The 24024-nt window shown below is 34.4% G+C and overlaps 1 protein-coding gene across 1 annotated transcript in view; it reads left to right on the top strand.

Moving 5' to 3' along the window:
- Positions 1-909: 909 nt before the first annotated feature.
- The window catches only part of LOC121379305 (caskin-2-like), a 211270-nt gene continuing 188155 nt past the window's right edge, over positions 910-24024 (top strand). The window contains exon 1 of the mRNA XM_041507859.1: positions 910-1314. Coding sequence (XP_041363793.1) covers positions 1176-1314 — 139 coding nt within the window. The 5' untranslated portion in view covers positions 910-1175. The remainder of the gene's footprint in view (positions 1315-24024) is intronic.

Raw genomic sequence — 24024 nt, 5'->3', positions numbered from 1 at the left:
CCCCCCGCGAAACAAACTATTAGGAAATCTTTAGAGGGCAACCAACAGGTTAACATAGTTATCACATACAATTCTTCGACTCCTATAATTCTTTAAAGGTGAAGAACTGGCTACTGATTAATGAATATGTGACATTGATTTTTTGTTTGTTTTCATTCCATTTTAAGTTATTTCTATGGTTATATCCAATTAAGGTTTAAGCACGCAGTTCTGGGCTCACATTTCAGCTGTCTGGGCTGTCTGTCCAGGACAGAGGGTTTGTAATCAGTTGGTAGTGGTTAGTAAGAAAGAAGTTTGGTGTATGTATAGTCGTTAAACTCGCTATACGTAGGAGCCGGTACCTGGATGTGAACCCAGTACCTACCAATGCTAAGTCTGATCACCATGGCTAGGGTTGGTGTTTTTTGGTTTAGGTGGGTTTTTTTTTTATCAGTACTTTATATTTTAACCCAGGGTTCCTATGGAAGCCACAGTTTATGCTAAATGAAAGCTACAGTGAGTGCATTACAGTTTCATTATTCTCAAATAATTGTCCAAATATTATATGGGGTATAAATTAGTTTGCAGTTATTTATCACAAATAATGATAAATGTATGGTATTTGCTTCTATGCTTTTTTAAGTACACCATTTTTGTTACATTTTACATGTTAAGAATTATTATTTATTGTACAAAATTGTACAAAATAAATTATCATATATATAAATCATCAACAATTAAATAACTAGACTAAAACAAAATGCTGTATTTTAAAATAAATAAATAAATAAATAATAATTAAAAAAATAATAATAACCCATATAGGGCCTTAAAATAACGCAGCGCGCGGGCACAAGGCAAGTCACTGTAACGGACATATCCATTGGTCATGACGTGCGCAGCCGTAGTGCCTTTCCTATGAGAAAAAGAACAAGGTTTAATTTTCCAGGTGTATCATACGAAAGTTGTGTACTGTGGATTAATTTATTGTTTTGACAGAAAATATGTTCATAGACGGTCGGGATTATGGATATAGCAAGTGATTTGACTGCGGCACGGCAATACACGAAGGAACTTGTAAAGTGATTGGTGTTTTAGCGGCTTTATCAGCGACTGTCCCGAATTGAGATTTCAGCAGGTGTTGAGTGTTGATCCTGCGAGACGTGGTGTTTTCAACGTAAAGGATACTAAAATGAATGAATGAAAAAGTAAAAAGAGCGCTTGGAATTGGAATCATGGGTAAAGATCACGACCTGATACAGACGGTTAAGGAGCAGGATACTGCATCCCTCCAAAAGTTGTTGCAAAAAGTTGGAAAACTCCACAATAAAAACAGTAAGTTTTCTCTAATTATTCCAAATATGGTTCGTGTTTACAAACAATGTCGGCGATCGCTGTGGACCAATATTTAACATTTAATGTTGCCAGAGCTGTCATTTATCTTATTTCTTATTGTATTTAATGTTATATACCACTGTCAAAACGAATTATTATATAATTAGTTCATAATTGATCTCTAAAACAAAATAATAAAAAACAAAATAGAATGGGGGAGGGGCTTTTGGTGCCAAATTTTAATATATGGGAACATATAAAACATGTAATAATTTTGTATACCCTGTGAGGCTTGTCACAACAGGAAAACTAAAATATTGAAAGGTGTAGGTGCCATAAATATTTCGTATCAAAGTGAAAACTAATCTAAATTTGAATAACATTATCATCAAATATACAAGTGAGTAAATCATAATATAATTTACCAAAAATAAAACATTACTTGCAAAAAATAGATGTGTAATCAGTAATCTTTTATCATAATCAACACTGTTTTATTACAATTTAGTTATTTTTTTAAGACCTGCTTATTGCAGCCACACATCTAAAAAGTTCAGCTTTACTTAACACTACATTGATTACATTTTGTGTATTCATGCTTCTAAAGAATCCTATCGATAGCCAGTAATAGTGTTCATTTAACCCATACATTCTTCTCTCCACTTACTCACACATAATTAAGTTCATTTGTGTGATTCTTAACAGACCATTTACATAATGATCATTAGATGAATGCCAGCCAGGAGATAGCAGCCACAGAATTCCAGGCACTATCGCCAGGAGTGTAGGTCTGCGTGATAAGGTCTTGAGGAGGAATGCTGTTCTGTCATATCTGTCTACAGTTGTGATGTGTAACTCCCTGCTGGTGGCCTATTAGCTATGGTATAGAATTCGGTTCTAAAGCGAAGAATCTGTCCATGGATGCATTTCACTTTTCATTGCAAGAACCAACATAGAAATCTGAAATGTTGTTGTTATTTTACAGTTCTGTGAAAACAAGTCAATCTTGAAACAGTTTAGCTGTAATACTGAATGAAGTAAAATTAAATGAAAATGAAAGGAATGTTTGTTTAATGATACCTTAGCACATTTTACTTTGCACATTTTTGGTTTCACATGATTATTATATTTTAACACACTGTGCAGACAAAGAAAATGGGAGAGAAAGAGGGACATGGAATTAGCTGCTGCCACATAGGCTAGTCCTACCAAAAAGCAGCAAGGGATCTTTTTTATGCACTTTCCCACAGACAGAACAGTACATATGGATTTTGGTGTGCCAGTCATTGCGGAGGGAGATGGAGACTGGATTCATTGTGAGTGTGATTGATGCTTTGTCCCATCAATCCATGGGCTATTAAAATAGTGGGTTGAGGGGTTGTGTGTATATATATTAATATACATATATATATCAAACTTCTAAAATTGTATGTGCTGTCATGTCTGTGGAAAATTAGTGCCTGCTTATAAAAGATGCCTTGCTGCTAATGGAAATTGTAGCTGTTTCCTCTGAAGACATGCCAGAAATTTTAAATATTTAAAAATCAATGTGTTCTAGTGGGGTCAATAAATAAAACAAAGTTTCAAATGTTTTTAAACAGTGACTCACCACTAAAGATATTCCCTGAGGCAGCTGGCTAAATGAGTTTAAATACCTACATACAGTTGTACAAAGCTTGTTTTTTAATATGTACATGTGTATTTTAGGGTAAAACACTTAATAATTACATTTATCCTATATATAATAGCTAGCATATCCAGTGTAATCAAAGTATGTAACATTTTTCAGATTGCATACTATAAGAATTTGATAATTTGCAAATTAGATTTAAATTATTCGAGGTCACGACAATACGTTCATTGACATTTAAGCAAATGTACTTGATTGACACTCCATAACTGACGTATGCCATCATAGTCATCATTCAAAAACATATCAATAGCAACTTTATACTGAAAGCTGTCCAGCATGCATTCAGAAAACAAATTTGTTTTAAGCACTAGTTTATTTTATGTAACGATATCAAATTTGAATGACATTTCCATTAAAAAAAAGACACTGCGTTATATATTCTTACGTCATTTGAATATCAAGAATAGCTTACTGGCATTAAAGTTGCCTTTAAATATAGTTTACAGAAACATGTTTTATTAAGTTTGAGATTATATGATAAAGAGATCATTACCCTCGTGTAATTTGATATTGTCAATATCATATATTAGGAATAAAAATAATGTATTATGCTCACCAGAGGCTCGCATAATACATTTTTATTCTTAATATATATGATATTGATGATACTGAAACACACACTGATAATAACCTGATTACAATGACTTTGTTGGAGATGGGTGTATAAAACTTGTCTCTCCACCCGCAACCCTGATCATAAGACCAGTTCACAAATGGCTATACTACTTACATTCCAAATTAACTGTACTTGGCCTTTAGTGATTTAAAATAAATGTTTTAAAAAAAATTGTTAATTTATTATTATTATTTAAAAAACAAAACAAGCTTTAATAAATTACATATTTTTTTAATGCAATAAATCCATCCCACTCACTGACATGTATTTTTCACATGCAGCCATGATTTTCACTTTTTTCAATAGATACTGAAGTTTAAAAAAAAACAAATTGCCTTTCAGTTAATTGATCCGCTGCAGAAATGGGTTGGGTTTCAGTGAACCAATTCTTTTTGTGTGGATGGCCTTGCCAGTCCAGGCTGTTGTAAATCAGGTAGCCGGTGTCCAAAGCCGCGTATTTGTATTTCTTCTACAGTGATTGATGTCCAATAAAGTGTATTTTTCTCACTGATCGACTCGACAATAGTCCATTAGTTCACAGCAAAACCAATATTTGGTTGTGCTGCTCATTCGACAGCAGTTGATAAGGAAAATATTGAATTTATTGAATACCTTAATGCATACATGTTGTTGTATGTATACAGTATGCTGTGCTGGCTACATTGAGAGCAAAATACATTTATGTATGCAATATGCGATGTTTAACATACAGGTACTTCATTTTCAGACATATATTGAATTTGGAAATTTGTTTTTTGATTCTGCCTGAAACCTAGAAATAGCACAATTTAGATACATTTCCTAGAAAAAAGTTCATAACAGTTGCAACTTGGGTATTTGACAGTATTTAGTACTAGGGAGAGGCTAATCATGGGATATGTTATGTTTGCAAGATGTATTGGAAAGGAGAGTTTGTCAAGCAGTGTTCTACGTTGCGACCAAAATGGTCGCCAATGCGACCAAAATGTTGGCATGGCGAATGATTGAATTTATTATCGTCGCCATCTGGCAACTGACTCCAAAAACGGCTAAGTATTAAATTATTTGCCATGTGTGTTCAGAGTCCTAACAGCGAAAACAAATGAAATTTGTTGACATCATTGTGCAGTCGGAACATTTCGTTATTTACGAAGTTGTCCGATTGATCACTGTGAATTCCGTATTAATTGTCAGTACTGTTCGGAACTCATCGTTGATTTGAGTGATTTGGCGAAAACATGACCATAATACTGACACAATGCACTATACCTATTGTAGAAAAATTAGCAAGCATGTTGCTGGCATAAATCAAATGAGGGGAGAGATTTTTTTCTTGTATATCCACCACCCACAAAATAATATTTTAGTTAAACGGTAGGATATGTAGGAAAAAAATAGCAGTCATATGAGGCATAGAATTATAATTACAGTCCCTCCCACCTCCCTCATGCGATCAGTTCTGAAATGGTCCTCATTTCAGATTCATGATTGAGTGAAAACTAAACAATTTCACTGTTCAAGCTATTTATTTAATTTAGCAGCATAAGTCATCTATAATGTTATGATGGTTACAACACATTCATAAATGATACAAAATGAGTAGTGTCACACTGTGGGCGACCGGCCTTGGTGGTTAGGCCATCGGTCTATAGGCTGGTAGGTACTGGGTTCGGATCCCAGTCGAGGCATGGGATTTTTAATCCAGATACCGACTCCAAACCCTGAGTGAGTGCTCCGCAAGGCTCAATGGGTAGGTGTAAACCACTTGCACCGACCAGTGATCCATAACTGGTTCAACAAAGGCCATGCTTTGTGCTATCCTGCCTGTGGGAAGTGCAAATAAAAGATCCCTTGCTGCTAATCGGAAGAGTAGCCCATGTAGTGGCGACAGCAGGTTTCCTCTCAAAATCTCTGTGGTCCTTAACCATATGTCTGACGCCATATAACTGTAAATAAAATGTGTTGAGTGTGTCGTTAAATAAAACATTTCTTTCTCTTTTTTTTTCACTGTGGGCGAGTAACATTTTTAGCTTGGCTAGTAAAAAAAATTTGTCCACTAGCCAAAGAAGAGTAAGTTATAAAACCGAGTGTAGAACACTGTCATGGGTTGCGTTATATTTTTAATTTAACCATGTGTTATTGCAAGCTGTGAATTCATACATTAAATTCAGGTTATCGTATGGCCAGTTGTGTTTATTACAGATATTACAGTACAGGAAACAAATCAGGGTCTGTGCTTATAAAACTTTTAAGAGTGTAAACTCTTAATGACGTCACATGCATACAATTCATGACTGTGACAATAAAGTCTAGACTCTAAAGTGTTATAAACACCAGGCTTGATATATCATGGGTGGAGAATTACAAGGTTCTATGTGCACAAAACCTCATTCTGAGAAATTGCCACTTAAAGTTTGGAGCTGCCATATCTGAGTCATAGAGAGGTCTTTGCAATGGTCTTAATATAACAACTGTGTCTTAAATACCATATTCTAGGACTGTTTATTATGTAGATAATTTTATTTTCTATCAAATAGGACGGATCACTCATTTTTGGAAAAAATTGCAGATAGAACCCTGTAATTCTCAGGTCATGATATATACATGTATACTTGTAAACAGAACGTCAAATTGTTTGACCCAAAAATGTGACAGTAGGGTATATTGACAAAAATACTTAAAACTGCTATGTTGTCATAGACTTTCATTATGTACCTGTTGGCTAATAAAAAATACTAATATGAAAGTGGATTGCTTGACCCTGGACCTGATGAATAGAAATCATCTAGCACAGGGTCAATTTAATGTTGGTTCTATAAAATTATTGACTGCAGTAGCAACCTCATTTTGTATTCTAAACAAAAGCATTTAAATTTATAATGAAAGATACATGGACAAAATGAAAAAGCAGATTTAAACATTGGTTCTGCATTGGAAATAACTGATCAGGGACTTCAGGACAGCTGATATTTGGAACCCCTGATTGTTTTGGAACATGAATTGAAATTTTCCAAAGTCAGAGCCATATATGGGTGTCAAGTCAAATGTTAGAAATAAAACTGTGTATTAAATAAAACATATATCAAGTTATATTGGAATGAAACCCATTTTTATGCATTGTTTAATCAACCATGATTAAAAATTATATGTCAAATTGTCATAGTTTATAAAGGGTTTGCCTGATACGTGGTTGGTAAGAAATCAATCCCCGCCAATGGGCCCATTAGGCTTGTTCTAGCCAGTGCATCACGACTGGTATATCAAAGGCAGTGGTATGTGCCATTCTGTTTGTGGGATGGTGAATATAAATAATCCCTTGCTACTAATGGAAAAATATAGCAGGTTTCTAAGACTGTCAAAATTATGAAATGTTCACAGTTTGACATCCAGTAGCCTATGATTAATAAATCAATGTACTCTAGTCATGTTGTTAAACAAAAAACAAACTTTAAATTGTCATAGTTGAAAGCAGTTGTAATAAATACAGACATTTATTTCATTTCATTTCAACTTATTTCCGTGCTTATATCCAATTAAGGTTCAAGCACACTATCCTGGGCACACACAGCTATCTGGTCTCTGTCCAGGACAGTAGGTTAATTGTTAGTTGGTTAGTGAGAAAGAAGAGTGTGTAGTTGCCTTCACCTACCCATTGAGCCCGTAAGAACTCACTCTGGGATGGAGCCGTTACAGGGAAGCGACCCCTGTACTATTAGTCTGTAGTCCTGACAGTCTTTTGCATGAGTTTTTCTTTAACCAGTGTTAATTATATAGGGTGTCTGCATTTTAACTGCAGGGATAGTCATCTCTGTGTGTCTTTCGTGCAGGTTTAATGGTGTCTAGATTTTGTTTGTTTGTCTTGTTTAATTTGTTTTTTCTCTTTCACTACTGGCAGTGTTGAATGGTGAGGAGAGGACGTGTATTGTACAGGTGATGTTTCCATGGTGTGAGCACACTGTGTTTGAACACCTCGCTCGTGACCTGGTGTTGACCGTCCATCCATGCACACGATACCAATCACAGTCCCACCGACTCAGCCCAGATAACAAACTTATTACCGTACAAGATCACATTTCTCCAAACTTGTTTTGAGCGGCACATTGACCACAGCTCTGTTGTTAATCCGCGACAGTCCCTATATCTCGCGTTACTCCTCGCAGGTTTTAGTCACAACCTATAGATCTATATATTCATATACTCCACGAGGGCGAAAAATACCAACAGTCGAGGTATTTCTTTCTGTTTGTGTTGTGGATGGTATTCCTGACAGTTGTCCAGACATACTGAAGCCATTTACATATATCACACACAGTGTGTGGAAGGGTTCCTTGTTTTGAATCAACAGAGGAAATTCCTGCTTGGTTCCACAAATCCTGCAACTAATTCCACTGGACAAACCTTGGACTCTTGGTGGCAGACCTGAGTTCAGTTTGGTTTTGGTACTTTCAGAGTTCCACAGTCTAGGCTCTAGGCTATTGTGTGTATTTGAATTTTTTTTTTGGTTGCATACATGTGTAATATGAAGAATGCCCTACTTTGTTATTACCGGCTACCTGAAAACAGGTGAGTTTGAACTGTTAATCACCTGGTCTCCCATGGTGTTTATTTGTGGATATATTCTAATCTGCTCTTTCCTTCCATTGAAAAGTGCGTAAAATATCATATATTGGTCTTGTTAGTTCTCGGTACCATACAATAACTATATAGTGTTTTCCCTAGCTTGTTTTAGCATGGTGAAGCACCATGCCTCACTAGTCTAGCACCATCTTGCCTTAATCAGTGCCATGCTGCACTGAGATTGAAAAAGCCTTTTTCAATAATTAATTCTAACATTGCCTTGATAAAACACTAAAAAAAATTATTATTAATTAATAAAAATATCTGTTATATATTTTGCCATTCATTTATTAAAGCAAGAACATTAATTGTATTTATGTTTATTTCAATTATTTATTTTGTTTTTAATGTAAAAAAAAGTACCCTGAAAATAGTGAAAATGCCCCCAAAGTGTTATTTCTACCATGCCTTGCCAAATTTCTAGGGAAAATACTACTATTGGTTGAAGAGCTAATGGTTTTATTATTTTAAATAAATAAATACGCCTGTATACATTTACATTTAAATTTTTTAACATCTGTTATGAAAATTGTAGGTTTTCTTCATTTAAAAATACATAAATTTGCATTTAATTTTCAACTTCACTGACTATCAATCTTCTGAGTTAATCTATCTTGGGGAACAGTATTTCACAATCTTTGTTCAGTTAAGTGAATTATATTTACGTAACTGGTGAGTTGTTATTTGACCACTGATGTGTATAATACAATTTGTATTCCTAATATATGATACTGACAGTATGGAAACACACACTGGTAATAATCTCTGTATATATTTTATAAAATTAAATAAAGAATTGTATGGAGTTGTACGTTTGCTGAAGTGGCCAGTATAAGTGTACACAAGTGTGTACCTGACAGTTTACCTGATCCTCTTCAGGCTCTGGATGGAGTCGGTGTAAATTGGTAGACACCCCAATTACACGTAAAACTCAAGTCGCCCCGGGTGAAGTATAGATCTTGTCACTTGTTTACTTATCTTGTACGGTGATCCCGTTTGTCTTGTGTTGTGATGCAAGGTTTGCAGATTAAACTTTTCAACCAGGCAGGTGATCACAGTGAGATGGTCTTGATGAACGTGTATGGTTTCGCTGTTTCGTATACCGGTGTATACACACAAGTTACATGTACATGTATCTCTGTCTGTTATCAAAGAGAAACACGCATTGCTGTACATTTAAAGGACTCTGTTCATGTCAAGGCACCTTACATAATAAACCTTGTTCGTGCCTGAGGACTTCTCAAGGAATGTATTTACCCCTAGGATTTAAGTTTACGGGGATGATAAGCTCTGAAAGGGTGCAATAGAATCATGCAAGAATGCTAGGGTATCTGGTGGCAGGATCTCAAACCCACCCCACCCCAGCCCCTAGAAATCTTTGATATTTGATGTTCTTTTAAATGCTTGCATTCTGCTTTTAAATGATAGATTTGTGTGGGGTTTTGTTTTGTTTGGTAGCCAATATATATATATATATATATATATAGTGAGGTCTTTAAACATTAATTAATTTTTACACTTTAATATTATGCAAAGTAAAATCAATAAATATTTAAATATTTTTAAACTGCTCATTTTTTAAATATACATGTAGTTGTTTTGGTGGTTTTTCTCTATCTTTTTTTCATTCTTAATTTTACTCTTTTTCTGGTTACCATCTCCTATATTATCTTAAAGTTTTTTTGTTTTGTTTAACAATACCACTAGAGCACATTGATTTGTTAATCATCGGTTATTGGATGTCAAACATTTGGTTATTTTTACATATAGTCTTAGAAAGGAAATCAAACTACATTTTTCCATTAGTAACAAGGGATCTTTTATATGCACTTCCCACAGACAGGATATCACGTACCATGGCCTTTGATATACCAGTCGTGGTGTACTGGCTGGAATGAGTAATAGCCCAATGGGTCTACCAACGGATCATTCCTAGGCCGACCTCACATCAAGCAAGTGCTTTACCACTGGACTACATTGAGCCCCTCCTATATTATCTTGTACATGGATATGAAATTTTATATGATCTGCCTCTGGTGATCCATGAAAGTTGACATGCAATTACTTACGCTTATAAAACTATTAAGCTTTAGTTACCTGCTCATAAAACATACAGCCTTGTACATGTTTACATTTATTTCATTTTGTTGAACAGAGCTAAACTAATTATTATTTTTAAAATATGGTCATTTGGCCTAGACTAATGGAGATTTTGGAGGGGCATTACAACCAGAAAGCAGAGCAACCAGGCAAACTTTAACAAGTATCTTAACATAACACAGCAACACTCATTCAAAATAAATATGAGGTTTTATGTTTTTGCAATAAAACAACTTTCAGGAGTTGTGCTGGAGTATGCAAAATAAGGCACAGCTAGTTTGGTTGTGAGACTAATTTTCAGGTCATTGGAGCATATGACTATATAGAGGGCATTGCAGCAGTTTGCCACATGTCCACCATTACATTTTCAGAACCCTGCAATTATTTCCATTGCTAAATAAGTAGATACATATATTCATTTGTCTTTTTATAATTTTTATTTTATAATTTTATATTTGATTTTATTTATGCTGACAGTTTATTCTCACAGAATAAGCCAATTAAAATGAAACATAAATTCACACCTTTTGACCCTGTGTCCTATTGCCCTTGGTGACCCAGCGCTATGTGACTTAACCAACTGTTCATACATTGTATGTACTCAATTTATTCTTCTGGTACAATAACAATTTATGATTAAGAGATAAAAGTATTAAACACCAGAAGTGATAAAAAAAAGTTTGTTTTGATTAATGATACTACTAGAGCACATTGATTTATTAATCATGGGCTATTGGATGTCAAGCATATGGTCATTTTGACAGTCATAGAGATGAAACCTGTTATATTTTCGCATTGGTAGCAAGAGATCTTTTATATGCACCATTCCACAGACAGGATAGCACATACCACAGCCTATGATATACCAGTTGTGGTGCACTGGCTAAAGCGAGACATAGCCCGACGGATCGATCCTTGACCAACTGCGTATCAAGCAAACCTTTTTTACCACTGGGTTAAGTCTCGCCCTTTCAGAAGTGATATACCAAAATAAGGCTGTGGAGTGAGAATTGGGATTTTTTTAAAGATGCTAACAATTCAATCATTCACATACTTTTTTATATTAAGCAAAATATTCAACACACAAAAACTGTATGTACCCTGTATGTGTGCATGGAACTGGAAGAGAAGTGACTCTGTATATTGGATTCTGTTTTACTGGATCATGAAATTTGTACTTGATTAACTGGTCAGATGATTCAAGTGAACAATGCTTGACTGACTCCATGACCTGAAACATCTCTAGTGATAACTAGTGAAGTTGCTGTCATTAATTATATAAATAAAAAATTGATCGGTTGGGATCTACCAATGTGATGATCAATTATAAAAAACCCACATAGGCCTACTCAGTTGTCACTGGAAATGTCCCTACATTTTCAATGATTGAAATGATATAAATACATGAATACTGGAGTGTCCTGGAATATTTTGTTTTAAAAATGTTGATTAGTGACAGTTGGTGGTCACTTGGAAATTGAATAGCAACTATTATTTAACATTGTAGAATTGCGTAGTGATCTCTGAAATTTGTATAGCATATCGCAGCGCGATACTGAACAAAATGTTCCCATGGGTTGGGTTTGTTTTTATGTGTACAGTCAATGATGAATTTCGATTGTAAATAATGATCGATGATGAAATTCCAACTAACTCACAACACTAGTGATATAACCAAACGTTAGACTATGTCACCATACTTTAAAATGTTTTGATGGATTGCCAGACATAAATTAAATTTCCTTCCTTTCCTTTCAAGTCCACTGTGTGTGCTAGTTGGTCCCTTATCTTCATGATGTTCGTTTGTTTTACACAGGTGTTCCTCATTTTCCCTCTCATCTGCTTCACATGCACACCCAAACACCAAATAATCGCACGACGTCTTTCCACCAAAGTCTCCCATCTTAAGCACTGAGTGAATTTGTCACTAAACATACACATCAAAGTGCATGTACCATCAGCATGGTCAGAGGGCAGACCTGATTCTTTCTAAACATGTTTTCTTTGGTGGTTTTGGTTATTTCTCATTACTAGTCGCATGTAATGATGTATATACTATGCGTGTATTGCTATTTCAAGTTTTGGTTATTTCTCATTACTAGTCACATGTAATGATGTATATACTATGCGTGTATTGCTATTTCAAGTTTTGGTTATTTCTCATTACTAGTCGCATGTAATGATGTATATACTATGCGTGTATTGCTATTTCAAGTTTTGGTTATTTCTCATTACTAGTCGCATGTAATGATGTATATACTATGCGTGTATTGCTATTTCAAGTTTTGGTTATTTCTCATTACTAGTCACATGTAATGATGTATATACTATGCGTGTATTGCTATTTCAAGTTTTGGTTATTTCTCATTACTAGTCACATGTAATGATGTATATACTATGCATGTATTGCTATTTCAAGTTTTGTTTGACTTTTAGTTTCCACGTAACTTAGTGGGAAAGCACTCGCCTGATGTGCAGTCAGTTTAGGATCAATCCCTTTCGGTGGACCCATTGGGCAAAACGACTGGCATATGAAAGGCCATAATATGTGCTATTCAGTCTTTGGGATGGTGCATGTAAAAGATCCCTTGCTACAAATCGAAAACTACAGCAAGTTTCCTCTTCAAAACTACATGTCAAAATAACCAAATGTTTGACATCCAATAGCTGATGATTAGTAAATTAAATATGCTCTAGTGGTGTTGTTAAACAAAACAGTCTTTAACTTTTGTTTCCATGTGGTTTGGAATTTTACCTACATGTACTGTTAGGTTTTACTGTTTATTGGTGAGACTGTTATTTGTTGTACATGTACTTCTTTAGATGACCCAAGCAACCTTTAAAATGAGAGCTCTACTAAATTTTGCCAATTTTCACTTTACTTAAAACCTAATTGTTTCTGAGAATAGGTGTACATGTAAAATGAATGTCATGGTGTTAAAAAATATATGACACAATAAAGAAAAGTAAGATTTTGAATAATGTATGCATAAACCTGTTACACCGAACAGTTTTAATGGGTATGTGATAAGGAGGAAGACATTTAGGCCGGTTCATGCTGGAATGTGTGGTGTTAGGATTTGCGTACATGTTGGTTTATTGCATGTACCAGGTGATGGGCTGGCCCATTATGTTTTTAAACTGTAGTGTAGGTTAATAGTTTACATTTTACTGTATATCGCATGTCACTCAACTGTCACCACGCTGACCTTGCTGGGTTAATATCCCAATATGAGTGATATAGGTAGTCTGATATATATTGTTCTTTCTTCATATACAATTTTTAATCCAGCTGGAGAACAAGGTTTTGACAGGTGATGAATCTGTAGCACTGAAGCACTGACTGACAACAAGGGGTGAAAAGCAGGTCCCGTGTTTATAAAAATTTTAGAGTCTAGATTCAAATCTTTTAATGATGTCACACACATGCAATTTGTATAGCATTAATGTGATAAAGTCTCAAATTTGTATGTCTTGAGACTAGACTCTAAAAGTTTTATAAACACCAAGTTACAGATGTTCAAAGCTATCTTAGTCATGGGCATATAGGCTCCCATTTTTGCAGGAGGACAGGTTGGCTTTTGCCCGAATTAAACAAAAATGCCCCAAATCTGCATAACAACATTTATTCATATTAGCATTACTACCAAACCGCAAAATAGGTTTGCAACTTTGCAAATGAATCACTAGACCTTTTGCCTGAATTTGAGATTTTATCTTGTATGCTTATGATCTTAGCACTGCAATATTTTAAAACCATTGTAGACTATGACATCATTACAACACATGCCATAGTGATGTTCATACCCTGTAATGGTTTTAGAGATATCATCGAACTAAGATAGCTAAAAAATATAGGCCCAGGCTGTATTCATTTTGTCCAGTTAAAAGTGAATATCATTTGTTTTGCCAAAAGTTTTTATTAAAAAACAAAAACAAAATCAAAATATAATTTGTGTTCAAATATATAGCTTAATTAAATCACTAAAATTATTAAGCTTATTTAAATATTCATATTTAATTAGAGCAATGTAGTTGTCATTTGTACATACTTTGTACATAAGATAGTAAACATTATTAAACAAATTAGTGCCTATAATATCTTTCTTTTAAAACTATAAAATGTAATCTTGTATGTAAGTACATGTATGTGCATACACATGTACATTTAGGCTTTAGTTATACTGAAACTATTTTACTTGATGTTTTTGAAACACGTATGTTTCTAAATGAATTGCTTTAACACCTGTACATGAATTTACATGTATGTTTATTGTCTACACAGTACAATTGATTACTGTAATATAATTTACTGTATATGCATGTACATAATAATGCCCTTGTACATATGTCACATGTGTATGAATTTGGGAAATACATGTGGAATACATATATACAACTTGTGTAGTTCTAGCCATCAGGCATTGAAATAAGTCAACAGCAGTTGTTTAGGTTACTCGGGTGTTATCACATGCCAAGAATGTGGAGAACAGTACTTCATTCTCCATAAAGTCTTTTTAAACCTAATCTCCAGGAGTGTTGATAAACTGTGATTTAAATATAAGATATATGAATACAAGTATCAGTATTACAAGTATCAGTATATAGTATATAACAGAATGAATCTATAAGTGTCTGTGAAGAGATTTTTTAGTACAGGATGGGAATGAGTAAAAAAAATCCAGTTTTAAGGGATATTCAGTTTAAACGTTATTTTCTGTTCTGATATTTGAAAAAGCGAGTTTAAAAATGTCAATTTTTTAGGGAATTCCAGTTGACAGAGGAACCCGTTTAGAGGTGTTTGATTGCAGTGTAATAATAATTGAAATATTAATGCATCATAACCTAAAGGATCATTCACATACTTTTTGATAAGGTTATTCCAAACACTTCTAATCTTTTTGCCAGAAAATAATTTGAGGATATATTCATGTACATGTACATGTATGTAATAAAAACAAAACCGACCATACATGTAAGTGCCCCTTCATCAGCGCCCTCAATAGTTTAAAAAGTAGCAGGCTACAACAGTGATTTTTTTACCATCAACGAAAAGTAGGCGGCGGCAAAAGCTGTTTCAGGCAGCGATTTGCCGCCGGAGACCGGGTACTTTTGAGGGCTCTGCTTCATGGTGGTTATGGGTTTGAAATGTTTCAAAATTGGGACTCTGCACTTTCATGTTCTTTGACAAATTTTCAACACCACTTCTATTACTATTACTATCATCTGTCTAAACAATTTTTTTTAAATCTATCCATTATTCCAAGATTTTAGGGTACGTAATTGTGCCCTCTGTACTTAGAAACCCTGACTTCATGTTAAAAATGACAGAATGTTTGACATCCGATAGCCAATGATTAAATCCAATGTAATGGTGTAGTTAAGTAAAACATACTTTTACTTCCTGTGTCAGGGTTTCTGCCAGAAAGAAATTTTTGGGTAATGGGTTAAGTATAAGGTTAGTGTCAAGAAAATTATACAGTAATGATAAGAATAATTAATTTTGTCAAAATTAGAGGTTAACTTAAAAAAATTAAATCTGCAAAAAAATGTTTAGGTACATGTGTATGGTGCTATATCCGTTTTACCCTCTGACAGAAACCCTGTATGTTTATTTTTGACGCTTGAGCTACAACTGTTTGTGTATTCATTGTTAATATTTTATAAACTCATTATTAAATACAGGACAGATATTTGCACTCCATATTTTTATACTAAATACAGGGCTCGAAACTAATGGCGGCACCGACAGCAATTGCCATCGATGAGATATAAATTGCCGTAGGTACAGCGCATCAAGCTCCTCAATAATGGCGAAATGTATACACCTGGTGTACATTATCTGCCAATATTTAAAATTTGCACATTTAAAAGATGTCTACATATAATAAGATAGCCTTTCAGTCAGGTATATTTGCTGCAAATGTCACTTTAAAAAAAATTGCCATAGGCAGGCTCAAAATTGCCGTCAGAGGACTGTTTCACCCATTGCAATTCTTTTAAAAATTGCCATGTGAGACAAATTCTTAAGTTCGCGTCTTGCAATTGCCCACGGCAATCAGCAATGCCGTGGAGTTTTTCATTCTCCATAGCACTTTTTTTTGCTGTGGACTATAGATATTAGATTTTTTTTTCCAACTGCTTGTTTCATCTCGTGGAAGTTTTCTTAATTGCAGGGGTTATAAATATCGGGTCATTAACATAAAATTAATTAGTCTGAAAATGATTCTTTTTTTAAACCAAGTAGACAAGTTTTATCTTTAGTCTTGTTTGGGTTGGAATTTTCTTATCTCCATAGCTACCACACGCTCATGTACAATATGGTATAATTGATCCGTTTTGGCACTGGGTTATAATATGTGTAAATGAAATGTAAATATGAATTCTGTGGTGGCGTGGGAACAGTCAATTTGGCCAATGACTTTTCAGTCAGGTGATTGTGGTAATCGTGCAGCATTTGCATTGGGCATTCTGTCGGAGTCTGGAGATCAAATGATATAATTGCAGGTCTAATCAATATTTCACAATGTTATTTCATTTTTTATCATTCAGCTCAGAAAGTGCCTTTAGGTCAATATAATGGTGTAAAAAGAGTGAAATGAACTTTGAAATGGATTTCACTGATATCATATTTGTAGAATAATTACAAATACATTCCTTTTTTTCGCCCATTAAATTATTATTATTATTTTTTATTGATGGTTATATCCCTGAACGATTATTTTCTTTCTATTATTGATTTAAAGGGGATGATATACTATTTCATATCTTGGAAAAGTTTGTTTTTGATTTTTGTAAATTTTATTCCACCCCAGTTTTTAAAAAACTTCCATTATATATATATATATATAGTAATGCCAAATACATGTACATGTAAGGTGTAAAACATGTCTTTGATACCTTAAAGGGACATTCCTGAGTTTGCTGCAATGTTTAAGATGTTATCGACTAACATAGACTTTTTAACGTTTGTAATTACATATCAAATATATGTTTCTGCATAAAATATTAGTGGCTGTACATTAAACGTGTTTCTGATCGTTCCAATATTTGTACTAGGTTAAATTTCATTTTATTTCCTAAAAAATATTTTTTTGTACGTACGAAATTATTTTTAGACAAAATCCAGTTTGGGCTTCTTACAAATACTAAGATGAACAGAAACACATTGATTATACAGACACTGATATTCTAAACAAGAAAATATATTTGATATTTAAGTTTAATCGTATACATATTTTATTAGTCGGAAACATCTTACAATGCAGGAAACTCAGGAATGTCCCTTTAAGTAAGTAAAATCCTCCATAAACAGTTTTATGAATGTAAATTATACTTATAAAATGTTTTTTATTTTAAAACAGTAAAAAAAATGGAAATTCTGTTTCAGTTGATACATGCACTGAAACCATTTCTTTACAAATAACAAAATTATATTTTGATGGAGAAATATTTTTAATTTGAAAATAGTAGAAAACTGTGTATTCTGTTTGTTATTGAATTTCAGTTATAAATTATAAGTTTATTGATCAGTAACAAGTATACATACATATATATACTGATGGAAAGAAATAAAGGATCACACAGATAGCAACAAGAAACAATGACTGCACCAAAAATCGATTCATATTGTCAGAAGTTGACTGGGAACATATAGGCAGCACATTCAACACTATAGACATTCAATCCCATGTTACAACTTGGTATAAAATACAGACATTACTATGCTAGTAGTGAATTAAATTTGGTCTACAAATTGATGTGTTCCCTTATTTCTTTCCATCAGTATACATTACAGTGCTGTTAGATGTAATATCTTTGTTACATCTTCAGGCACATTTTTCTTTTTATCTGATGAGAGATTATACATGTACAAACAAAAATTACTTGCATTTTTTGTATTTATTTTTGTTACAAGGAAAACCTTTGAGGCACATTGAGCTTGTTACGGTCTCTCTGATTTAAATGTGACTAAAACATCAGGAATTTCTCAATTGAGCTGCCTTATTGGCTGTAAAATCTCGGATCACTTGTGAAATTGTGAGTGACAAAGCATTTTATAAGTCTCTAATGAAGCAGAGACAATCTGATTGATCTTGTGTGAGCAAGTGCAGGTCTGAGGCACGGTTAATTCTCCTATCAGATTTCTGTCTGTCATAACGGTAATTCTCATTTATACATGCACTCGTATGTACCAGGCTTAATTTTTACCTGTACCTGAGCATTAAGTGCCAGACAATGGCTGGAATTTATATATAGCAGACACTTGCATGTACATGGACATGTACAGTACATTCAATTGATTACAAATAACCATTTTATCCAGGCATTAAGTATCAAACAATGGCAATATTTATAATTGCAGACACTTCATGTACAGTACATACAATTGATTACAAATAACCATTTTATCCAGGCATTAAGGTCCAAATAATGGCAATATTTTAAATTGCAGACACTACATGTACAGTGTGTGCAGTTGATTACAAATAACCATGTTATCCAGGCATCAAGGACCAAACAATTGCAATATTTTACATTGCAGGTACTACATGTCTATGTTCAGTTCTATGTAATTGATTGGTAATCATTTTACCTAAGCATCAAGACCCAAACATTGACAGTAAATTTATATTGCAGGTACAGGGCTGACATTAGGAAAAAAAAGAAAGAAAGAAATGTTTTATTTAACGACGCACTCAACACATTTTATTTACGGTTATATGGCGTCAGACATATGGTTAAGGACCACACAGATTTTGAGAGGAAACCCGCTGTCACCACTACATGGGCTACTCTTTTCGATTAGCAGCAAGGGATCTTTTATTTGTGCTTCCCACAGGCAGGATAGCACAAACCATGGCCTTTGTTAACCAGTTATGGATCACTGGTTGGTGTAAGTGGTTTACACCTACCCATTGAGCCTTGCGGAGCACTCACTTTCAGTACCAAATAATGTGAGTTTTAACGACTCAATAGGTAGGTATAAGACCACTATGTCGTCTTCTCTCTCGCCAACCTGTCATGGACAAAACACTCTTGGGAAGGCAGAGGTTTTGCCCATGACAGGCATGCTTGAACAGTTCTCTGATGGAAGCATGCCAAAAATTACCCACACCCACACACTGTCTCATTAACCACTAACAACTAACCCACTGAGGTGTGTGCCCAAGACAGCATGCTTGAATCTTAATTGGATATAAGCTAGCATAAAAATAATGTAAAGAAGGTATAATGTGGGGAAAATGATGAACCTTTAAGATGTATTTTAGAGAATTAATATGGAATTAAAATATGTTTCAAAATTCCAAACTAAATAGATGAGATAATCGTACAAACATCTCTATCTTGGTGGTTTTATCAGGTGAATTTCTATATCACCTGCTAGATGTAAAAAATGGACTGCTTTTTTGCTTTTTGCAGGCTGCTATTTCAAGTCCTTAAGCTGTATCCTAACCAGCCACGAGCAAGTATTTTAGAAATCATTGATTTCAATTACCGTATCCTAACCGCACACATACGGCGCAACGGATAAATGTGTCGCATCGCACACGTCCAGTTAGGATACGGCAATTAGGATACAGCAATTAGGATACAGCTTCAGATACATGTACTATAGAACTAGGTACCATGGTGCAGCATTTTATCTGAACATTAAGTACCAAACAATGGCAGTACAGATATATATCAGTCATGGGGCACTGTATGCTTGGAACATAAAAAAACCCCCACCCAAACCAAAAATGTGTTTACTGAAGGGTTCAGTCCTCCAAACCAAGCACATCAGGTGAGCGTTCATCTGACTGAGTCAGATCATGCCCTCTGTTCACTACATGTAATTGATTGGTCATCATTTTCCTGAGTGTACCAAACAATGGCTGTATTTTACAATAGGCTCTACTACATGTATGGCACATGCAATTGATTAGTCATCAAGTTTTATTGATTTTATTTTTTCCATGTCAACCTTGCATAAAAATGTTTGGTGTAATTAAGCCATACAAATTATCCGGAATCTTTCTTTTTTTCCTTTCTTACTTTTTTTTCCTTTCTTTTTTCTTTCTTTCTTTCTTTTTTCAATAACATAATTTAATAATTAATTCTTTTTTTTAGATTCCAACTGCAGACAAAACAACAACCAAACCCCCACACCTATCACATTCACAAATTTACACTGTATAAGTAGTTGAGTAATCTTTTCTTTGACTGATTCCGTTCATTCATTTTAGGTTCTTAATTCTGCCTTTATTAATCTTGTTTTATATTTTTCTTTCAAATTATAAATATGTGTGTAAATAATTTAACTTACAAATTTAATACATTTTTTGTAAAACAAACATTTTATGATAAAACAAATTAGCTAACTTACATGGGCCTTTCTGTTTGTCATCAAGGAAATACGGATTGCTTCAGGGAAAAATAACTCGCATTCGTCATAATGCAGGATTTAATCTTTTAAAACATGATATGGCTGTCAGGTTGCATATCTTTTTTTATTGTCATCATAATTAATTACCTAAGATAAACTTTAAACAGATTTGAGTTAATTGAATAGGTTACACCAATATAATTTACATAACCAAACAATTGATTACCTACATCTTGGTTAAAAAAAAAAAAATGTAAAGCAACTTGTGATTTACCTAATAATTTTAAATTCTGTAAAAAGTTTGTTTTGTTTAATGACACCACTAGAGCACATTGATTTATTTATCATCGGCTATTAGGTATCAAACACTTGGTAATTCTGATATACAGTCTTAGGAAAGCTGCTACATTTTTCTATTAGTAGCAAGGGATCTTTTATATGCACCATCCCACAGACAGGATAGCACATACCACAGCCTTTGATATACTAGTTGTGGTAAATTGGCTGGAATAAAAGATAGCCCAATGGGTCCACTGATGGGGATCAATCCTAGATCAACTGTGCATCAGGTCAGCACTTTACTAATACCACTGGGCTTTTAAATACTGTAGGATTCTTTTATTTGGTAAACTTGACAACCTTAATTATTGAATCTGATTATTATTTTTTTTTTTTTTTAAACATAAAACTACAACAAACAAACACCCCTACTATTTTTTTTAATATATTTTTAATATATATACAGTTTTCATAGCTGTTATAATCCGACAGACAGTATTTTCTCCCTCCATCAGGACTGCCATAGTTAAATATATCATGGCAGACTTCCTTGAATTGCTAGAATATGCAAGTCTGACCCCTATAGCTTCCTCAACTGATAAGATGTGAAAATTCACTGTGCAGTAACCGAAACACATTTATTAGGACTCTGTTGTGCGATATGAAGTTTAACATGTGATTAATTGGGCAGATAGAGAGGTAGCCATGGTCATTTTGAGAGGCTCTGCAGGTCTCCACTGGTACCAGAAGATTTATCTGTCACTCGTGGAATCACGGTAGCTTAATGGCGTGAATAGCTCACTTGTAGCCCAGCTGAAATATTACATTTTAAAATTCCCAAAGCTATGGTTGTTACATACCTTCAGTAAGCTCGCAATTAGTTTCAAGGTCAATGGCTGGTCTCGTGATTTAACAGTGCAATTACCTTTGACAGCAAAAAGCTCACATTTGATGCTTGAATGAAAGGCTTGGAGATTTTATGAACTTGATATGTAAAACAATCTCAGGCAATTTGTGTGGAAAAGAACAGTAGAAAATAGGGATTTGTGAAGCCTTTTCTTTAACCTTTAGACTACTGGATTAATTTTAACTAAAAACCACTTTGAGTGGGTACAAGTTTATAATTTTTACTCACATATATTCACTTAAATGTTTTATAAATACATGAAATAAAGTTCATATATGAATCGGTAAGTATTAATTTCGTGGGGTTTTTTGTAATTTTTATTATTTTTAGATCAGCTAAGTGATTAAAGTTAGGCAAAAAATCTAAAAAGTTGCGTTTACTTACGGGCATTTGTGGCCAGCTGTCCAGTATTTATGTCCATTATTCCCGATAACAGTGGTTTTCTGACCAGAATTTGTTTTTAAACCCGAACTACGATTCATATTGCAATATTTGGTAATTTTCGTTGTTGGTAAAATGATCAAATTTATTATCAAATTAGCTGTCACAATCAGCTATCGATCCCTGAAAATGACCGTGACGTGCCGACATTGTTGTCAAGCGAAAATACTTGCCGAAAACCACTTTTTGAACTCAAAATTTCAAGGTATTTTCAATTGAAAAAATCAAAACAAAAGCCACCATTTTGAAAACAAATCTTTTTTCTTTTATTATATTTCCCTTTCCAGTGAGTGTCGTGTGCAAAACGGCGGGAAATATAAATTGGGGAATGCACTGTATACAGTGTACAGTATGTTGACTGACGTGACGTCGGGCGAGATATCTCGCCTGCAGTACTCAGAAGGTTAATATCCATTGTTGGGATCCCAGAAATCTATATATAGAATGCACCTGTCCATATTTGTACAAGTTTCAGTTTTATTTCTGTAAACATTTGGATACATTTGATTTTTTTGTTTTCCCACTTTAAAAAGTAAAAATTTGTTTTATTTAATGACATCACTAGCACATTGATTAATTAATCATTGGCTGTTGGATGTCAAATATTTGATAATTCTGACGTAGTCATCGGAGGAAACCTACATTTTTCCATTAACTGCAAGGGATCTTTTATATGCACTTTCCCACAGACAGGAAAGCACATACCACAGCCTTTGACTGGTACACTGGTTGGAACAAGGAAAAAACCCAATCAGTTGAATGGATCCACCAACGTGGTTTGAACCTGTAGCGCAAGCAAGCACCTCAGCCGAGTAGGGTAGGGGATGCTGTTGGTATATACATTTCCATTTTCAGTCTGTCAATAGCCGATGTATTTTTCATGCTGGGGTGTCGTTAAACATTCATTCATTCATTCATTCATTTAGTCTGTTTGAAAAAGTTCAAACATTTTCCATGACAATTGATTATAGATTTCATAATTAATCATACACTGCTAGGACCAGAAAGAAAAAAAGAAAGAAATGTTTTATTTAACGATGCACTCAACACATTTTATTTATGGTTATATGGCATCAGACATATGGTTAAGGACGACACAGATATTGAGAGAGGAAACCCGCTATCACCACTTCATGGGCTACTCTTTTTCGATTAGCAGCAAGGGATCCTTTATATGCACCATCCCACAGACAGGGTAGTACATACCACGGCCTTTGATGTGCCAGTCGTGGTGCACTGGTGGGATCGATCCCACACCGACCGTGCATTGAGCAAGCGCTGTACCATTGGGCTACGTCCTGCCCCCTGCTAGGACCCAACCAATCAATATATGATTATAATCAACCATCAGTCTAAGATAACTAAGTACAAGAACCTGTAAAGTGGGTGATGATTCGAGTTAACTGGTCGGTCATCTAGAAACTGAAGTTTAATTTGTCTCAAGTGGCTACTTGTGTTAAGTGTAAGCCACTCATTGCGCTCGAGTACTCTACACAACTATAACACGGCAGATAGCCTTCCACTACACTTATTGCTGCTGTATGTTACCTGCAAGTTTGTTTTGTGTTTGGCCAAGTGTTTGAAAGTAACACTGAATCGCCTGCTTTATAGGTCTTGGAATGTGTCCAGCTCCATGTCTTTTTTATGAGGTCACTGTCTTTGTTGTGAGAACTCTTGTCACTTTGATCTTACGAATGATTGGCACTGAT

Source organism: Gigantopelta aegis, chromosome 8, assembly GCF_016097555.1.
Source record: "Gigantopelta aegis isolate Gae_Host chromosome 8, Gae_host_genome, whole genome shotgun sequence".
In the NCBI taxonomy this organism is placed as follows: Eukaryota; Metazoa; Mollusca; class Gastropoda; order Neomphalida; family Peltospiridae; genus Gigantopelta; species Gigantopelta aegis.
Note: the sequence above shows the minus strand (reverse complement) of the source record. Positions and strands in the feature narration are given on the sequence as shown.